Source organism: Uloborus diversus, chromosome 8, assembly GCF_026930045.1.
Source record: "Uloborus diversus isolate 005 chromosome 8, Udiv.v.3.1, whole genome shotgun sequence".
NCBI lineage: Eukaryota > Metazoa > Arthropoda > Arachnida > Araneae > Uloboridae > Uloborus > Uloborus diversus.
In genome coordinates, this window is record NC_072738.1 from 106372907 (window position 1) to 106392495 (window position 19589).

At 34.5% G+C, this 19589-nt stretch overlaps 1 protein-coding gene across 1 annotated transcript; it reads right to left on the reverse strand.

Annotated features, from left to right (window-relative positions):
* Positions 1 to 707: 707 nt before the first annotated feature.
* On the reverse strand, positions 708 to 14499 carry LOC129228244 (voltage-dependent calcium channel gamma-7 subunit-like). The gene is made up of 3 exons (XM_054862911.1): positions 14415 to 14499; positions 6283 to 6423; positions 708 to 1282 (listed from the first exon to the last, which is right to left on the reverse strand). The coding sequence occupies exons 1-3, from the start codon at positions 14491 to 14493 to the stop codon at positions 708 to 710; spliced, it is 795 nt and encodes a 264-aa protein (XP_054718886.1). The 5' UTR covers positions 14494 to 14499.
* Between the last annotated feature and the right edge of the window lie 5090 nt (positions 14500 to 19589).

Below are 19589 nucleotides of genomic sequence, written 5' to 3' on the forward strand. Positions count from 1 at the left end.
TATCTATGACTTTTTCTCTTTTTCTTTTATTTCAAAGGAAAAAAAGAAGCATTTTGCTTGCTCTGTGAACTGTAACCCATGATAAGGGATCGTCAAAACAAAGCGTTATTCATCATTAGATTCAATGTTTTCCAGAAATTAAATCAGCGAATAATCCATTGCAAATAATTGTATCTTATTTTCATGTCCCTTTAAGCATCTTTCATATTTCAAAAGGTTTTGGTTTGTTTCACATTCAAAATATGACGTCACAAAAACGTCCAGTAGTTAATAATTCCCGGAGTGATTTTAAAAGCCCGTCAGGATTAACGTTATTTCGTATTTATATATTCATAATTCATCAATTGTTAACAATGTATAAAAATGTCAACTACAAACTTATCAGCGTATTGTCTCTTCAAAGTACTAAACGAGCCTGCATCTTCCACAGGCAGACTGTTCATAAAGTCGTTCACAGACATATTCGCTCTGTTGAAATATTCATCCCAAGGCAAACATAGAATGAGAACACTTCTTCTAATGATGCTTCCCGGGCAGGAAATGATGCTTTTCCAAGGCAGATGCATTCCGTGATGTAAGCCAGCTAATTCCATTTGAAAAACCTAAAAGCAAAAAGACCCAAACGTCATCCTCAACCACATTCCCATGCGTACCTGGGAAATAATTTTTGCAAAAAGAGTCATTTAAATCCTTAAAAATGCCAATCCTCAAACAGGCGTCGTCCGCCTAAGAATTTCAAATGAGAATTCCCTACTTGAATATTCCCTGTTAATGTCTGCTGAAGTAGACACCGTATTGCAAGTGGTATCCCTTGAGAATGGTGGGAAATTGTAATAGGCTAAGTCTCTCATCGATTCAGACATTGGTATCTGAGGCTGACTCCTCCTCTGACCTCTGCTTGAGGAAGACGAAGGGCTGGTATCAACTTTCGAACTCCTTCTCCCCCCTCCGCGATGCCTTCTACACGGCACGTGATCCTCCATGAAGTCTGTGGAATACTTATGCTGTGAGTGATGCTGCTGGTGGTGCATGTGATGATGGTGCCTGTGGTGCTGTTGCTGCTTTTTCCGGATGTCCACCTTGTGCCAGTGGATGAAGAGGAAGATGGTGAATGTCCCCGACAGTTCGCACATCATGAGACCACAAACAGCCAAAATGAAACTGTAACCGTAATGATAACGAAACATGGGACCTTGAAATGAGGATTTCGGACGAAGCTTATTGCCCACCTCGGATTTGAAGGTCGAGATGTAGATAACCATTCCTGTCAGAATTAGTAGACCTGAAAAATGAGTGAAAGTATTAGAATCAAATTTTTCAGAGATGATATACTTTAATACAACTAACCAGGACCAGATTGAGGCAAGGGAACATGGGCACATACCCAGGGCACTCAAGTTTGGGGGCACTTTCGTACTAAAGCAAGATATAATATTAAGTTTTAAAAAAACTCACAAATTCTAAATTTTAAATATAATTTTTTTTCTTCATTATAATCAGAGGAGGGGGCAGGGTGCACCAAGTCTTGCAGTTAACTACTACAGAAGTATCAAAACTATATAAAGTTAGTTCTTTATTTATCGAAGAATGGGAAGGAAAAAATTATGCAATTATTGGAATTTCTTACCAATGCTCTCAATGGCCATCACTTATTTAGTAAAAGTTGCTTATGTAGTATGTTACAAATATAAATCAATAGGAACAACATACATTAATTTAAATAGTTAGAAACAAAACACTGCAATTGGTCGGCGTTATGCAAAAATGGGTCAACCCACCAAGCATTACTTTTGCGTAAATTGAGTTTGAGTTGAGTCCCAATATCCAGTTTCTCGGAAGTGGGTTAACATTTTGTTCATTAGATGTCACACAGAATTTATCTTATTCCTTTTTTTGCATGTTATAGTATGTCACTTTATGTACTACCCTATGTAAATAACTCATTTTTTGAATTTTTGTGGATTTACTCATTTTTGCATTACACCGTCCAATTAGGAGCCTTAAAATATTTAAATAACTAAAAGATATGTTTTATTTAATTGTGTTAGAATAATAATACATTTTTTATCTAGTTTTTTATCATTTTCATTTCATTTAACCAACACGCTTACCGCAGTGAAATAAATTGTTATATTTTTTGAAGTAGATAAAAATGGGAATTATTTGTTAACCATTCAATCACAAGAATCATTCATCAAAAGAATTAAGTTATGCTTTTGACAAAAATCTAGTACGACATTTTATAATTAACGATGAAAAGTTCAGAAGAAAATTAAGTTAATTACCTCCCTTTGCACAATTTGCAAAGACTTACCTCACTTACTCTTTGGAAAAAAATCTTACGAACTACAAAATTAAAAGCACCGAACGACGTGTACTTTATTTTCTGCTCTCAAAAATATCTTTTTTAACTATAAAAGGTGCTAAAAGTTAGAGTATTTCACAACAAGATCTATTGCTGGTGTGTAAAACAATACTTCGTTCTTTAGTTTAATGAATGTAAAAGCTTTTTTTTTTTTTCACACATTCACTGCCCATTAAAAATTTATTTCTTGTTATATTTTAATATCACAACACCTAAAAACGTCTCCGTTCGAACTTATAGAACGCTGTAAATATATAGCATCTGTAACATAACATTAAATAACTCTCAGCCCCGTCAAAATGAATACATTACGTGACATATATTTAATTCTGAAATAAGATAAACGAAGTACAGGTTTCAAATAGTATCTCTTCAAATTTCTAGTAATCCATGCAGTTAATACTTAAGTAGGAGAGCAAATAAGTGACTGAATTCCACTCCTTCACCGAGATACACATATCGTCTTAAGCACCACGTGAATTAAGCAAGCATTCATATTCATCTAGCTTTGATTGAATTAGCAAGAAACTATAATTTATATTTGATCGTTCTGCAAAGTGCGATGACGGGAAAATATTGGACGCTTAAATCGGTTTTCACAAAAGTATTTTTTTATGACAATATCAATTCTAATGAAACATATTTCATTCGAAAAATATTTTATTGTTTGCTTTGCCACATGAAAAAAGGGTAAAAATTTCTGTTTGTTTTCTGGTGAAGGTATAAATTTACTGCTAAAAGGCAAATAATATTTCGAGGCAAGTTTTAATTTAAAATATTGTTATTTCTTTAAGCACTGCGACTTTCTAGTTCCAATTTGCTCATTGTCATTTTGAAAATGCTCAGCTTAGTTATTTAAACTATTTCTTTTTGCCCCACCTTCCCCTATTTCAATTGAACAAACTAACAGGTAGCAATAAATATAATAACTAGATATACACACAATTGTTGGATCATAAATACAAAAAATAAAGTTGAACTAATTTTTTCCTCATTCTTAACTGCAATCGAAGGCATTTAGAAGAAAATGATAATATGTTATAATGCAATTTAAGTCTTCTCATAGAGTCTACATTATACCATCATATTTGTCCACAACCCAAATGACTTGTTTCAGTTTTATTCAAAACTAAACAATAAGAAAAGAAAATTGTTGCTTTTTGAAAATTCAAGACAAAACATTTTAGAAAGAGATTGGATTAAAAGAAGCATTTGGATTGATAGGATATTTTACCGAAATTCGCTCTTAATCGATATGTTGAAACATTGCACATTTGTACGTTTTAAATTAAGCACAGTTTTGAAACGGAACAGAATATATCTGCATCTCATCTTGTACACTGCTGTGCTAAGCATAAAAGTGGAATCTGCAGCTGAGCTTAAATTGAGAAACAGCGTTTTAGCCTACTAGTCCTATTTATCCTACTTTCCCAGTAAAAGTCAGAGAAAGAAGACAGAAGCAGGAAAGAAAGCTTAATGCATGTTAAAAGTATCGCAAAAAAACAAAAACAAAAAAAAAACAAAAAAAAAAAAAAAAAAAAAAAAACAAAAAAAAAAGTCAAAAGTAAAATAAATAAATAAATATCGAAAAATTAAAAATTGGAAAGTTGGGTATGGAGATGGGGGCAAATTTTTGTCTTTATGTCTATCGTTCTGTCCCCCAATTTTTCGTACAATTTTGAACAGTTCAATAAAACTTAGAGGCGAATATGCTTCTAACAATCATTGTAGGAAAAAACTTTTAAAGAAGAACATGCATATAGAAAATATCTAATTTTTCGTTTAATTTTGAACAGTTCAAATCCCTTAACATTAGCGCCTACGACGAAGCTAGAAGTCAATAAGATACCGAAATTAAAGATGGATTTACTGCAAGCAAATTTTGTTAGCAATAGCTTTTGAAGACACACTTGCCGCCTCCGACTCCTAGAATTTTAAGGTAGTCGTCTCCTGTGTCCGAAAATTAATCGGACTTCATCTCTACAACTCCTACTTTGACTCCGTAGCTTTGGAAAAAACTTAGGTATGGAAGGGGAAATGACTGTCTCCGACTCTTGGAAATGTAAAGTTTTTGACTCCTACACCGACTCCTTTATTTCAAAATAAGTCCGACTCCGCAAATATTGTCAGAGTTGCGGACTTTAAGGGAAAATGACCAATTACAGCTCCGAGTCTTTGAATTAAAAACTTTTGGCTCCCGAATCTGACTCTTTTGTCCGAAAATGAGATTGGCTTCGACTCCGAATCCTCAGCCATGGTTTTTACAGAGAAATAATTATTCCTAATACAGTTTGTTTTTATGTTCACTCTAAAGCTTTAATTTATGTATTCAATGTTAGGCGGAGAAATTCGGAGTCCTTTATGTTTCTACTGAAGGATATGCGTAGACGATTTTTTAAATTTTCTTTTCGTTTGTTTTTCTTTTTTTGATAATGAAAATTATTTATTTAAGTTAATATTTTGTTGTTTTGTTTTTAACTTTGGAACTATATTAACAAATTATTTTTTGGCAGCAGGGGAAAAGCGAACGATTTGTTTTTTTGACATAATGTATTTATTTTAATGAGCTTATTATTTTTCATTATTTTTTATTTCTTCCTGAAAATCTTGTAAGATTTTTTTATTGGAAAAATATATTAGATGCTTTGTTTAAAACAAAAGTGCCACGACTTTATTTCTTTGTTTATTTATTTTTACGCATCTATTTCTTCAGATGAGAAAGGCATATTTTATTTCTAGAAATCAGGTTGAAATGTTAAAAAGTTATATTTGAAATAATTCGCGATTTTAGCTAATTTTGAGAACATTAATTATATACTACAAACTCGATATTGGTATACGGGAAAGTAGTCTCGTTTAGTTCTGGATGGAACTTTTTGTTTTCAGCCAAATGTATTACATAATTTTAAATATTGCTGAGTTAATCGAATAAAAGTAGTTCAAATTTACTCTAGATGACTGGACTAAAAAATACATTTTGCAGTACCACCAATAATATCCCTAGGACGCTCAAGAACGGATTCTGAAGACTGATGACAAATGCAATGTCCAGTCGATGAGCTTTTTTAAATGTACTTTTCGGACCTTTGGACCATTGCTTCCCCCAGTGCTTTAATTGGAAAAAATGTTTGGTGTACTCATCTTGGAGTTTTTTTTTTTGGGGGGGGGGGGGAGGGGAGCATCAAAGGAAATTATCACTTATTACTAATTTACATTACATTTGCATTATTTTTACGGTAAAGATTCAAATAATTCGGGGAACAGCGTCTCCTCGCGTTCCTACTAAGCTTGAAGATGTTTTAAAAAAAATGGAATAAGTTTAAACCTTCATCTTTAACTCCAACTAAGATCGAATATCCTTCACAAAAATTTACTTGAGCTTGAAAATTAAAATACCAATAATAAATAAATAAATAAAATCAGAGGTAGGAACAAACATTGTTTACAAAAACGGAATCAGCTTTAATCCTGTTAACAAGAACAAAAAAAAAAAAAAAAAAAAAAAAAAAAAAAATTGACTGTTCTTAACACAGACCAAATATGTTTAACGTATTTCCAAAAAAGTAAACTAAGTTTGAATATTCCTTAAAATGAAATAGGCGAGCTTATTCTCCCCGATACTAAGTAACTTGATAGTTAAAAAATAATAATAATAAACTTTACTATTCACAAATAAATAAACAAATAAATAAACTTCATTTTATTTTTACAAAAACCAAATAAACTTGATTTTTCTCCCAGACTCTAAATAATATTGAATATTCGTAGCCCTAAATACGCTTGCATATTCTTTGCCAAAACCATATGCGATTGGAAAACTTTAGTATCTTTCACTAAAACCAAACAAACTTAACTTTTTACAAAAAAAAAAAAAAAAAACCTTGAGTATTTTTTGCAAAACCAAACAAGTTACTTACCTGAGAGAATGAAGGCGACACCTGAGGCAAAGGAAATGACGGGTCTCTTTCTACAAAGAGTCCCCAGCACGCAAAGAAGATATCCTAGCAGGAGCGTCAGACAGCTCAAGAACACAAAAATAGATGCTCGCTTTACGGCGTCTGCAAAATAAGGAAAAAAATGAATCTATAACCAAGTTACAGCAAGTCGCAACAAACTTAATGTGCAGAATCATATGGTGCTGCCGCAGATTTAGTTTAATACCGTTTGAATGCTTTTACATGAACGTCCTGTATTCTTCTGACTTTTATGCAGTATTTTTTGTGCATATTTTAATTTAGTAAAAACGTATTAAAAATTGAATTAGCTTCCGCCGAATTAAACGGCGTAAATTAGAAATCCAACTTACTGAACCAACTGGAATCGGACTCTATTCAGATATTCAAAAATTCGGATAGTTGGATTGTTTTCAAAAATTTATTTTTATTTTTTTTATTTTTTTTTAAAGGAAATGCTTTAAAACATAAGCTTTAGCCATTTTTAAAATAATGTAATATTTTTTAACCATTATTTTAATCGGTGCGCAGATTGGAATTTATTTTTTACGCTTCTGCACATGACATCACAAGTGATGAAGTGCCATTTACTGATGCCATTAGCGCACAACGCAAATTATCATGGCCTGGCAACGCGATTGACAGCAAAGCGCAAACATTCTCCGCGGCAATGGAGTAGCGCAGCAGTAATAATGACCACGCCTTATATTTCAAATCGCACATTTAAAAAAAATTTCAAAAAAAAAAAACTGCTGTGCAAATTAAAAGTTTTTTCTCGCTCCATATTATTTCTCTTTTCTTTCTTATTTTTATCAATTTCAGTGACTAAAAGTAGTACTTTTGACTAAAGGAAACAACCTCATTGTACATTTCTATATTTAAAAAAAAAGTTTTTTTTCAATCAATTACTGAAGGTATGTTGAAACTGCAATTTAAAACAACTACTTTTAAACAAAAAGAGCTTTTAATGAATAAAATGGAAAGGTAACACTTTTCATGCTAAGCGTACTTACTGGTACTGTACATTAGTTCAGTGCGCACTACGTACATAATGCACTGTAAATGAAAGTCGTAGCTTAATGAACATTTGGTCATAGTAAGCTGTTTGATTATAAGGTGCTCAGAAAGAAACATTATTTTGCGAATCAAAGTATACGTTTTCCCCATAATTTTTATGCTGAATTCTGAAAACGATTCGGATAGTCAGAGTTCGGATAATTGGAGTTGTACGACAAGGTGACATTAGGCAATCACGAATTTCTGCCTGATTTTGAAACATTGTTTCTTTTCTCTGCTTCTTTCTTTCTTTTTACTTCCTTTTACATAGTAAAGGAAGTATTGCATTCACTTAAAAAATTTCACTCAAATATTGGCCTTAATTTCCATTTTGCTCACCCCCGAAAGAATATTGACATACCTCTAAATAATAAAAGTAGAAATAGAAATTCAAAGTTTTCTAAAATTAAACTAACATACCCGAGTAATTCCAATAATCTGAAATGAATCAACTGCATTTATACCAGAAGGATGAAAGACACAGTTAACACACTTAGTCAAACATACGCATATAATAAATCGACGCTCGTTCCACTCAGATAGTTAAATCAATCAAGTTGCAATTTGAATAACACACCAGGATCGGATATTTTAACTTCCCGCGTCTCATTCATTTTCCTCCAGGACAGAAACGGTTCTCCATACTAGGACAAATGTTAGTCCACATCGACAACATTTACTTGATTTCACTCGCGGTCAGATAACAAATACCTTGCGTCTAAATCCGTCAACATAAGTTTAATTTCTTGAATGATGACAGTGCAGAAATAATTTGTATCTAACGACGCAATTTCTGATGAAAGCGAATTCTAATATCAGTTGAAATTACTACGATTCATTTGTACAAGCGTACATTGAAAATCGGAAATACTCATAGAAAGACTTGTCAAGAGTAATTATGTGCTTTGTAATTTAAGTAAAATTTAGCACCATGGAAAACGGCGGAAAAAGCAACTGAGTATTTATTTAAATATCTGATTGTTTTTTTTTTTTAATTTTATTCTAAACTACGAAGTATTCTAAACATTAAAAGCAAAATAGCGTAAATCTCTCCATGCCCTACCATTTTCCATTTCATTCTTGGAAAGTCCGTTTTTTTTTTTTTTTTTTTTTTTGTCTTGATCACTGTAATGGTTTTTACTGTTTTTGTATATTTCAATCCTCTAAAATGATCCTTGGAAGTTTCTTACATCGTAAAAAAACCTTAGTGTAGCATACATCTAAATAATAAAAGCAGAAATATAATTTTAAGGATTTTGAAGTTTTAAACAACATACCCGAAAATTTTCCGAGTAATTCCAATAATCTGAAATGAATCCACTGCTTTCATACCAGATAATTCCAAGGATGAAAGACACAGTTAACACACTTAGTCAAACATACGCATATAATAAATCAACGCTCGTTCCACTCAGCTAGTTAAATCAATCAAGTTGCAATTTGAATAACACTTCAGTATCGGATATTTTAATGACTCGAACTTCCCGCACCCCATTCATTTCCCTCCAGGACAGAAACGAATTGCCAGACCAGGACAAATGTTGGTCCACATCGACAACATTTACTTGATTTCACTCGTGGTCAGATAACAAATACCTTGCGTCTAAGTCCGTCAACGTAAGTTTAATTTCCTGAAAGATGATAGTGCAGAAATGATTTATATCTTGCGATGCAATTTCTGCTGATATTATCAGTTAAAATTATTACGTTTCATTTTCAAGTGGTGTCTACGTTGAAACCATAAAGCTTTCTTGTATGTTTATTAACTGTTTCCAGATTTTATGAAAATTCATGTGTGCGATTGTTAATTTTTGATTCTTTTGACTTCAGTGCATGAGTTGAAACAATGCAAGCAAAGCAGGCAAAGTGTGAAACGCCTGAATTCTATAGGAAGTGCAGGCATTGGATTAACTACCGGATGTTTGCAGATAAAGACATGAGAAGTATTACATACTTTCCCTTGCACTGTAAAAAAATTCGGAAACCGTTACTGATTATTTCCATGGAACGTTTCGGGATTTCACAAGTTTTTATCTACTTTCTGAGAAAATCAAGTATCTTTGACAAAAGTTTTCCTGAATTGCTACAAGTTGCACGAATGCAGACTTCTCCCTGTTGTGAAACATACACTGGTGTGCAAAAATTAAGGACGAGACGATTTTTTCAATATAACTTTGTATAAAAGCTTTCCAAATCAACACATTTAATACCGTAAGATCCCCAATGCGTAAGGACATGTGTAATGTAAGCAACACTTACTAAAAGAGAAATCAGAGGGATAAAAAGAAGCTTTATTGAAAAAGTAGCATGGAACGCAATGCGACTGAAGGCCGAAACATCCCTGTGATGCGTGTCCAGCACGAAACATCCGGTCTTTAGTAGGGGATATGATCTCCCCCGACTGCTAGGCAGGTTTCACAGCGTCTACCCATGCTGAGAATGAGGGTGTCAATGAGTTGTTGAGGCATTGCTGCCTATTCGTCTTGCAGCGCCAATCGAAGCTCTCGAATCGTTACTGGTGGTAAGGTACGAGCTGCCAAGCGTCTGCCTAGAAAATCCCATACATGCTCGATGGGATTGAGATCCAGAGATCGTGCCTGCCAATCCATACGTTCAATATCCTCACTCTCTAAGAGCTGTTTCGGCAGCTACTGTGCGATGACATGGTGCATTGTCGTCCATGAAAAGGAACTGCGGACCCATAGCGCCTCTAAAAAGACGCACATATGGAAGAAGAATCTCGTTACAATAACGGATCTCGTTGACTGAACCTGCGTCGAAGATGTGAAGGTCTGTACGACTACCAAGCATGATGCCTCCCCAAACGAGAACACCGCGACCTCCATACCTGTCCCTTTCAATGATGTTCGAGGGATGATTGCGGCTTCCCCGCTCTCTCCAGATGAGTATGCGATGAGAATCGCTACTCAGACTGAATCTGCTCTCATCTGTAAAGAGTACTCGTCCCCATTCATTGTCTCTCCAATTCCGGTATTCCTGGCACCACAGAGAACGCCTTCTCCGATGGGCAGGGGTTAGAGGTACACACCGTATAGGGCGTCGTGCAAACAGACCACCACCAAGCAGTTTTCTGGCCACGGTAAAACGCGATATCGGTCGTCCAGTCGCCTGTGTCGTGTGTCTAGCGATTTCTCCCGCTGTCTGCCGCCTGTTTCTTCTCGCCTGTAAGACAACATACCGGTCATCTGCGGGTATGGTTCCTGGTGGACGATCACTACTGAAGCCCCGGATAGCTGTTCCTTTAGTTTGAAGTTGTCTCCAAAGTCATGAAACGATGCTGTGAGCAATTCCAAACTCCGCAGCCACACTTGTCACACTGCGGCCTTCCTCCAACTTCCCAATGATTCGACCTCGGGTAAAAGCATCCAGATGTCGTATAACAGATTGATTATTCGCCATTTCTCGCTGAGGCAGCAGCTCGGTGCGATTTTAACTGCTATACGGCGTGAAATCTCTTTGCCACAAATACTGATCTTACACCGACAACATGCTTTATACTACTCAGACACTCCCCCATTACGTCTGCCTGCATATCTGCGCATGTGCTACCGTACATCACCTTACTTACTCTCCTGATTTGTCTTTCTGTCCGCTCTGCCTCTTCGTTTAGCTGATATGCTAATTTTTCGACTTCGTCCTTAATTTTTGCACACCAGTGTATTTTTAGCTGCCAGTATAAAGCTTAACTATGCGTATTTAATAAGTGTTGTGTCTTCAGCTCGAGTACGTCCCGACCGGATTGACAAAGCTCCCGATGAACGCTAGTAAGTTTTTGAAATCCGTGGCTTCGAACGAACTGTTTTCTTCAAAGTTTTTTCAAGTATCGTAAGCGAGATTAAAATTCATGGTTCTTGCTTACAATTCTGTCTTAGCTTTGAGCATGAGTGCTATAATGTTTTTAGAGCTTTATTGACAATGCCGGAAGGTTTGATGTTGATCCTACTAGAGATACGACTGGCTTTAACCGGAGTGATTAATGTGTTCTTACAAAAAGATTCCAAGAGAATTTCAGGAAGGTTACTGAATTTTAGCGAAAAATATTTTTTCTTTTTTTTTTGCGAGATATATTACTTGCAGAAATGGGGCAAATCAGCTCTCTATTATTTTCCAGGAACGTTCCTCAGTTGTTTTTACAGTGTGGCATAGTATAGATAGCTATAACTCTATAGAATTATAAACGCTATTTCGTCAAAGTATGGAAAAAGTTAGAGGGTAATTTGACGCACCATGGCCAAAAAAAGTAGTAAAGGAAGAAAGACCAGAAACGTTCTTATTTATTCGGCTATTATACGAGCTGGGAAGGAAAGAAAGGTGTCATCTCTGACATTAATAAAAGGCTTCTTTAAACCTACGTAAAAGAAATTTGGATAAGGGACCATATTCAAATAAAAATAAACACAAAAGCTGAATTTTCAAAAGATAACCCTGCTTTTTACTACATAAATGTGTTCTTCAGACTAAGAGCAGCTGGGGTCTTCTAACGCTTTTGGTGGGGAGGGTACATAACGAAGGTCATTAACGTGCCCTTGGAGTTCTTCAAGAACACATGAACATCATGCGTATCGTAACACCAGTGGCGTAGCTAGGGAGGAACGGAGGAGGCGGTCTGCCCCGAGCGGCGTTTTTTTGCGGTGAGGGGCGGCAATTTCACACTTTTGATGCGAAAAAATTTAACCTGTTTTCCCAATAAGTAAATCAGGCTTTTGAATTTATTTATTTATTTATTTATTTATTTATTTATTTATTTTTGGAGTCAAAAAAAGGTCTTTAAATTCTAAGATTGTGGTACGAATATGATAATAAAATTACTCAAATACAAAACATGTGTTGTTCTTGTGGACATCTCAGCATGATATTGTTTGTTTTTCCTCTGAAGCTACAGACTGAGGGCGGTATCACACTTTTATCGGGAAGCGCAACCGGAAGAGCCTTCCTATCCCTTAACGTCACCAAAAGCCCAAAAGTGAAGTTTTATGCCTTGAGTCTCGAAGCATTTCCAAAGGATAACGCCCACCCCATCCCTTTACATCTCATTTTTTAGCCTAATATTGAGTTTTTAAAATTTCAGTATCAACAAATTCCTGAAGGCGATCAAGACCCTTCCTTTAACGTGGTTAAAGAGAGTCTAATATGTGTATTAAGGGCATCAACTTCAAACTTTAAAATCCTCGTCGCATCTAATGTCTCCAAAAATAGCTTAAAGTAGGATTTTTGAAACTTAAAGTTTAGAAAAATCCTGAGGTAGGGACCCCAAATGTGCACGAACCTAACGTCATCACAGTGGGCTCCAAATTTTGTTTTTAGAAATTTCTAAGGGAAGACCGTAAAGCCTTCTTTTCTCACTGATGAAGAGCTTAAAATGAGCAACAGTTTCGAAAAAGATTTCATATGGAAAACCCCCTTCCAAACTCTCTCTCATGACGTTGTCCGTCAAACAACAAGTCACGTTTTTAGGACGTCATTATCAAAAAGTTTCATAGAGAGACGAAAAACCATCTGACTTCACAACATTTTTGAAAATAGTTGGAAACGTATGCCGTCAAAGATAGCCTTCAATTCTGTTTTTAAAACTCCGGCATCGGAAAATTCCTCGAGAGCTCACGTACGTTCCCTAGTCTCTTTAACGTCATCAAAGATAGACTAAAATTGATTATAATTTTGAAAATATTTCGGGAGGAAAATCCAGTTTTTGTTGCAGCTAGGGGAGGCCCTTACACCACTAGATACAACCTACATCTACGTGCTTTCCAGTTTAGTTGAAAAGCTTTCCGGACAGCGCCGCTGAACCTTCCCCAATGTCTTCACGTATCCAAAGATAGCCTAAATAGCTGTTTTAAGATTTCAATTCCGGATAATTTCCTTGCTAACTCCCAATTCTCCTAACGTCACCAAAGAAAGCATAAAACTGATCTTTGCTTTGAAACAAACAAAAAAAAAAATCTGGAGAGATTTAAACGTCTCTTTCTATAAACCGTTACAAAAAAAATTGCTTAAAATTCCAAATTTTGACTTAACTCTTGGAATTTTTCGGTGGAGCTCAGAATTCCTTTTTTTCCCCCTTCTACAAGAGAAATAAGAAGGAAAAAAAATAATTTTTTCTTTATTAAAATCTTATTAAAACACTTTTGACTCTTTAATGTATTAAGTATTTCCCATAAAAAGGGCGGCAAATTGAGGAACCGCCCCGGACGGCAGAGAACGTAACTACGTCACTGCGTAACACACGCACACACAAAGAAAAAGAAAAAAAAACAAGATTCGTGTTTTGCGACCATTTTAAAAATACTGCACTCATATTACCACCTGGTTGACGCAATTCCGTATCTTCATGAGTTTGTGGTTATTCTTGTGCAAATCGCATATTCATATGACAATTAGTTGCATTTCGGTGATTTTTTTAAAAATGTGTCAGGACTTTTCGGATACTCTCTATAATCCTGTGACAAGATAAAGGCCCAATTTCAACATAAAATAAAACATAGCATGCGAAACAGCATTATTTCATTGTTCGAGCATCTAAATTTCAGTTATACAATTGATCTCTATTTATCGACATGAAGGGACAAAAAGTAGTCCTTAAGTACGATATGTCGAATAATCACATTGGAGGGTCCGAGATCGAGAAAAGTTGTCTTTAAATTTGGAAAGTCATTAAAAAGAGCACTGTTAAACAGAAAACCAACTGTATTATCTTAAAATATATTGTTCAAACCTTTTTCGGCAGAGAAGATTTTATTAACTTAGATTTTAAACAAGACGGAAAAAAAGAAAGTTTTTGAATTTGCTAAACCAAAAATTTGCTCAAAATGTTTTTTTACCAGTTATTTTCATGATGACTGTTATAGCAATAAATTCCTCTTGTAACAAAAGAAATCAGATAGATCGGTTTTATTTGTATACAAGCTAAGCATGAATTTTTCGTTAAATCCAGATAAAAAGCCCTAATTTAAAATCTTGATCTCGGACACATATTTTCTTATATTATACAAATGTAACAGTTAAACAAAAAACGTACTTACACGGTATTGCCATAGTGGAATCGTTAGGATCAGGACTGTACTCTTCCTTTGGAAAATAATCAACATTTTCGCACTTCATAATTATTTTTCCAGCTGAAAGAAAACAAATTTTGTTTCAAAAATCTTGCATTTTATAAAAAAAAAAAAAAAGCATATGTTATGAAGCTTGAAAAAATTACGTATGAATTGATGAGTACAGTTAATGTGAGGCAACACCAAAAAACTTTACATCTCTGTTTACTTCCGGGTACCATTTCAGGACTTCAAATCTTACACCGATTTTCTTTGAAAAAGTACAGTCGAACCCAATTTATGGAATAGCCATTTTGCCACAAAAAATATTATAATAAACGGGATATTCCATTAACGAGAATTAAAACAAAGCATTACATTGGATTGGTACATTGAAAATGTATCTAATTAAGCGGAATATTCTTTTAACCGATATTCTAATAAGCGGACTGGAATGTAGTTTTGTTGGCGAAAAGTTTCCTTAATCATAACAAGTTCCCTAAATGCCGATTTTGTTCAGTAAAGAAAAATATTTTTAACTACCAGGGAAAGAAAAAGAAACATCTATTTTTTGTTATTATTAAGTGTTTCTTTTTCAGCTTAGTTATGCGCATTTCGGATTGGTTGAGTCCTAATCATGGGCGAAATGCAGTTTCCGAAAATTTTAGCTGCGAAGGAATTGCTTGAAATTCCATTCCGTCTTAGTATCGGCCGTATCTGCTTTAGAAGCTGTCCTGGTTAAGGCCACTACATAAGGTCATAAGGGGAGCTAACTTATCCGTGATTTTGGTACCAAAATTGTCGAGGGACAAAAATTTTTATTTCTGCAAAACCCTCGTTGCAGAAAACTGGTGCCCGAACTTTTTCCAGGAACGCTTCTGAATCGTTCTTACAGTGTGACGGTAAACTAAAACAATTTGTGGAACAACTGCATATCCTCTTCGTCGACTTATAAAATGCAAAATATGTGTGTGGAATCGTTCAAGCCGCATGAGAGTCTACTCTTACCTCAAATGGGGTAAAGAAAAATAATTTTTGAATGTTCTGAGAGATTTTCGAAAAAATGTTATGTTGATCTCTTGCATTGTTAAAGCGAGATCAAAATCGGAACCATATTTCAGATCAATCCACAGATTAAGAAGACTTCAACTCAATGGAAAAAACATGCAACAAGATCGGAGTAAAATAAGATTTGGTCTTTATTTGATGTATTTTTTATGCACCACAAAATATTTGAAGATACATGTTTTTCGAATTGCATAACACACTGTAAAAACGATTCAGAAACATTCCTGGAATGTAATGAGCAGCTGATGTACCCAACTTCTGCCAGTAACATATCTTGCAAAATCCAGGAATATTTTCTTCTAAAATTCAGTAATCTTCCTGAACTTATCCTGGAAGCCTTCTGAGAAATCCAGAAATCTTCCCGTTAAAAGCCAGTCGTGTGTCTGGAAAATTAGAGTAAACTTTGGAATGTATAATATAATATCTCGGCATCTTCCTGACTTATCAAGGAAGTTCCAAGAGTATTATTGCACACACGGCCAAAGCTAAGCCAGATTTGCAATAAGTGACGATAATTTTACCCGCTTGCAATTTTTGCAAAGCAATGTAGTCAACACTTATTCGCTACCTTTGGGAGCTTAATTAGCAGGGATTGGTCGTGATTGAGTTGAAGCCGATACACTTTCTAAATACGTTTAGTTAATCTTTAAACTGGGAGCTAAAAATATTTTTCACAACAGTGGAAAGTCTGCATTCGTGCAGCTTGTAGCAATTCAGGAAACTTTTTGAAAATGATACTTGATTTTTCCAGGAAATGGATAAAAACCATTAAAATCCCGAAACGTAACACAGAAATGCCCAGTAACGTTTCGGAATTTTTTTACAGTGAAAAAATGGTAAGTTAGACTAGACGATCCAAAGAGTTTAAAATGAAACCAGCTCTATTTGAGGAAAGAAAAAAATTACTTTCTGATTTCCTATGAAACCACCATATAACTAGCGTCTCGCACAGAAAAATAGTTTAGCATCCCAAGCTCGGTCAAAAGAAGTGTTTTTAAATTACAAAAATTTCTTCTAAATCGCAGTTAGTACTCTCAAAACTTCGCTAATTCTGATTACAGCAGTATAGTCGAACTGGCTAATAACGAGTGCAAAGGGATCGCGGTATTTGCTCTTTATAGCCGATTGCTCGTAAAAAACAAATTCGTGAAAAAATCATGAAAATTCATCACAGAGGCTTTTCTTCTTTTTTAAAAATTCCTATGCAGTTCCAAGAAAGTTGGATAGATTGGTTCGAATGTCTGAATGTGTTTCTTGTGTCATTGTTTTTGAGGAATACACACACACATATAGATAATTTTTAAATGCTTCTCTACTCAACAAATTTAAAAAAATGCTGTCATCTCTAGTTCTCAGGATTTATTATTTATCACTAACTATTGGTTGACTTCGAAATGCTAATGAAAATTTTCCCGAAAAAGGATTAACTTAGCTGGAAGTCAACAGAAATTTTATGAATCACAGAAATATTGCTCGCTTAAAGCGGGGTTAGTTCATTAAAAGCGTGTTATGCTCCAATAGATTTAACATTGTACCAACCAAGTATCTTTGATTTTCTCGTTAAATCCGGGTTCTTTCCGGGAAAACTTTCCCGAAAAAGGATTAACTTAGCTGGAAGTCAACAGAAATTTTATGAATCACAGAAGTATTGCTCGCTTAAAGCGGGGTTAGTTCATTAAAAGCATGTTATGCTCCCATAGATTTAACATTGTACCAGCCAAATATCTTTGATTTTCTCGTTAAATCCGGGTTCTTTCCGGGAAAACTTTCCCGAAAAAGGATTAACTTAGCTGGAAGTCAACAGAAATTTTATGAATCACAGAAGTATTGCTCGCTTAAAGCGGGGTTAGTTCATTAAAAGCGTGTTATGCTCCCATAGATTTAACATTGTACCAACCATGTATCTTTGATTTTCTCGTTAAATCCGGGTTCTTTCCGGGAAAACTTTCCCGAAAAAGGATTAACTTAGCTGGAAGTCAACAGAAATTTTATGAATCACAGAAGTATTGCTCGCTTAAAGCGGGGTTAGTTCATTAAAAGCATGTTATGCTCCCATAGATTTAACATTGTACCAACCAAATATCTTTGATTTTCTCGTTAAATCCGGGTTCTCGTTAAATCAAGGCTCGTTATAAACAAGTTCGACTGTATCAACAAATAGTACTCATGGCAAAATGAAAGGAGCTATTTAAAAAGAAGAGACATTGCGAATCATGTGGCTGAAAGAGGAGTTAAATTAATCGAATCAAATTAAACCAGCAGTTTACCAAAGATGAGTCACAAAAGAAACTCATTTTACGGAAATCTCAAGACTATGGGAAGAAATATTCTTAGCACGATCGAGAGACATTGAGAAAAGCATACGAATAAGGTAAAGTTTCTAAAACAACATTAAATTCTTATTCAATGTGTAAAATCCTTAGTTGATGTTAAGAAATTAAAAAATTTAGTTTTAGTGTTACCTTACTGTAAAAACACTATTTAAACCTAGAATAAAAGATGTATTCGGTATAAAGTAAAAACTCCAAGAATTGTAAAAAAAAATCTGTGTACAGGTGTTCAACGTCCTTGGGGCACGTGTTATTATTGACCGAATGAATTCAAATTTTGCACACGTTACTTTTTGCATTCAAATAAGGAGCACCCAAATAAATAACTAACTGAATAAGTACATACATATGTATATACATGTATATTTATATTTATGAAGAAACTTTTTTAATTAAGTACCTATAGAAAAAAATATGGACTTGGATCCGCTTAATTAGCAGTAAAAAGCAATATATCATTTTAAAAATAATGAAGTGCAAGCATTTGGCACTGACAGTCGTAAAGGAACTTGAATAAAAAAAAAAAGTATCATCAATGTTTCCATTTAAACTAATAAAGTTTTACTGAAGATTAAAACTGAAGAAGCAGCTGATTGAAAAAAAAAAAAAAAGTACGGCCCTTCATCCGTCACTTTATCTTAATTAACGCTCATTGAACACAGAAATATTCCTAATTAGTCACTTCAGAGTGCAAAACTTGAAGGAGCTGGTTTTAGATAAACTGAAACAGAAAAGACGACGAGAGCCTTATCGCCCACGAACTGAAAAGCGCAACTAGTTTCGGGCACGTAACAGGTTGAATGAGATAGTGAAATGTCAGTTACAGTGACATACTTGAGAATTTAATGCGCGTGAGGGAAAATGGCTGAGTAGATTTACCATTACAAGTACCTTGTCTTATTCCAAACTTCCTGACTATAAATTTGAATTAATGCTATAAATTTGAAAAACAGAACACACACAAGGGGGTTGTTTCCTTCAGTCAAAAGTAGTGCTTTTAGTCACTGAAATTGATAGAAAAAGCGAAAAGAATAACATGGACCCAGAAAATTCTTTAATTTCCCCAACAGTTATTTTTTAATTAATTTTTTTAAATGTCCGATTTTTCAAACAAGGCGTGGTGTAGATGACGTCACAAATGATGCTTTTTGGCGCATCTTTGTACCGCGTTTCCACGTTATGACAATCAAGAAGCGAATTAGAATTGCACTCTACGCTTGCTAACAACCATATCGTTGGAAAATATTGGAAACGACCCCATTACAGTAGCTATAAGTTATATGTATCATTATTTACTAATGAGAATAGTTTAAGTCCCTTTGTTATTACTCAAAAAATTCGTAAAAAAAATATTAAAAACGTGAATTCGTCTCTCACAAATTAAATAACTCGCAATCAAAGCAGCAGCGAAGTGATTACGCAGTAGCTGTAGATTTAATCCAGTATAAAGGTTCGGCGCATTTTTGTTTCTTTCTTGGTTTTCATAATTTAAAACTATCAACGCGAACATATTTTATTTTAAATCTATTAACTAAATTCGGATAATCTGAAGATCCAGATAAATTAGAGCGGGATAAAAGAAGTTTTACAGTACTATGGTCTACAGTTATTTATAAATAATGGACCTTGTTTTGACTGTTTTAACATTCTAGAAGTTATTTATGACCAAAAAGGTGATAAATTGGTTATTTCACTTCTATCCTCAAAAAGTACTGTTAAAGTTGTAAGCTGTTTAAACAAGAACTAAAATCTTGTATTAGCTTTT

Excerpts from the sequence above, each read along its gene's own strand:
- LOC129228244 (XM_054862911.1), bottom strand. The coding sequence starts at position 14,493 with ATGAAGTGCGAAAATGTTGATTATTTTCCAAAGGAAGAGTACAGTCCT. Across the intron at positions 6,424-14,414 it reads TTCCACTATGGCAATACCGT|ACGCCGTAAAGCGAGCATCT; the intron begins GTAAGTACGTTT and ends CTTATTTTGCAG. Across the intron at positions 1,283-6,282 it reads TGTCGCCTTCATTCTCTCAG|GTCTACTAATTCTGACAGGA; the intron begins GTAAGTAACTTG and ends CTCATTTTTCAG.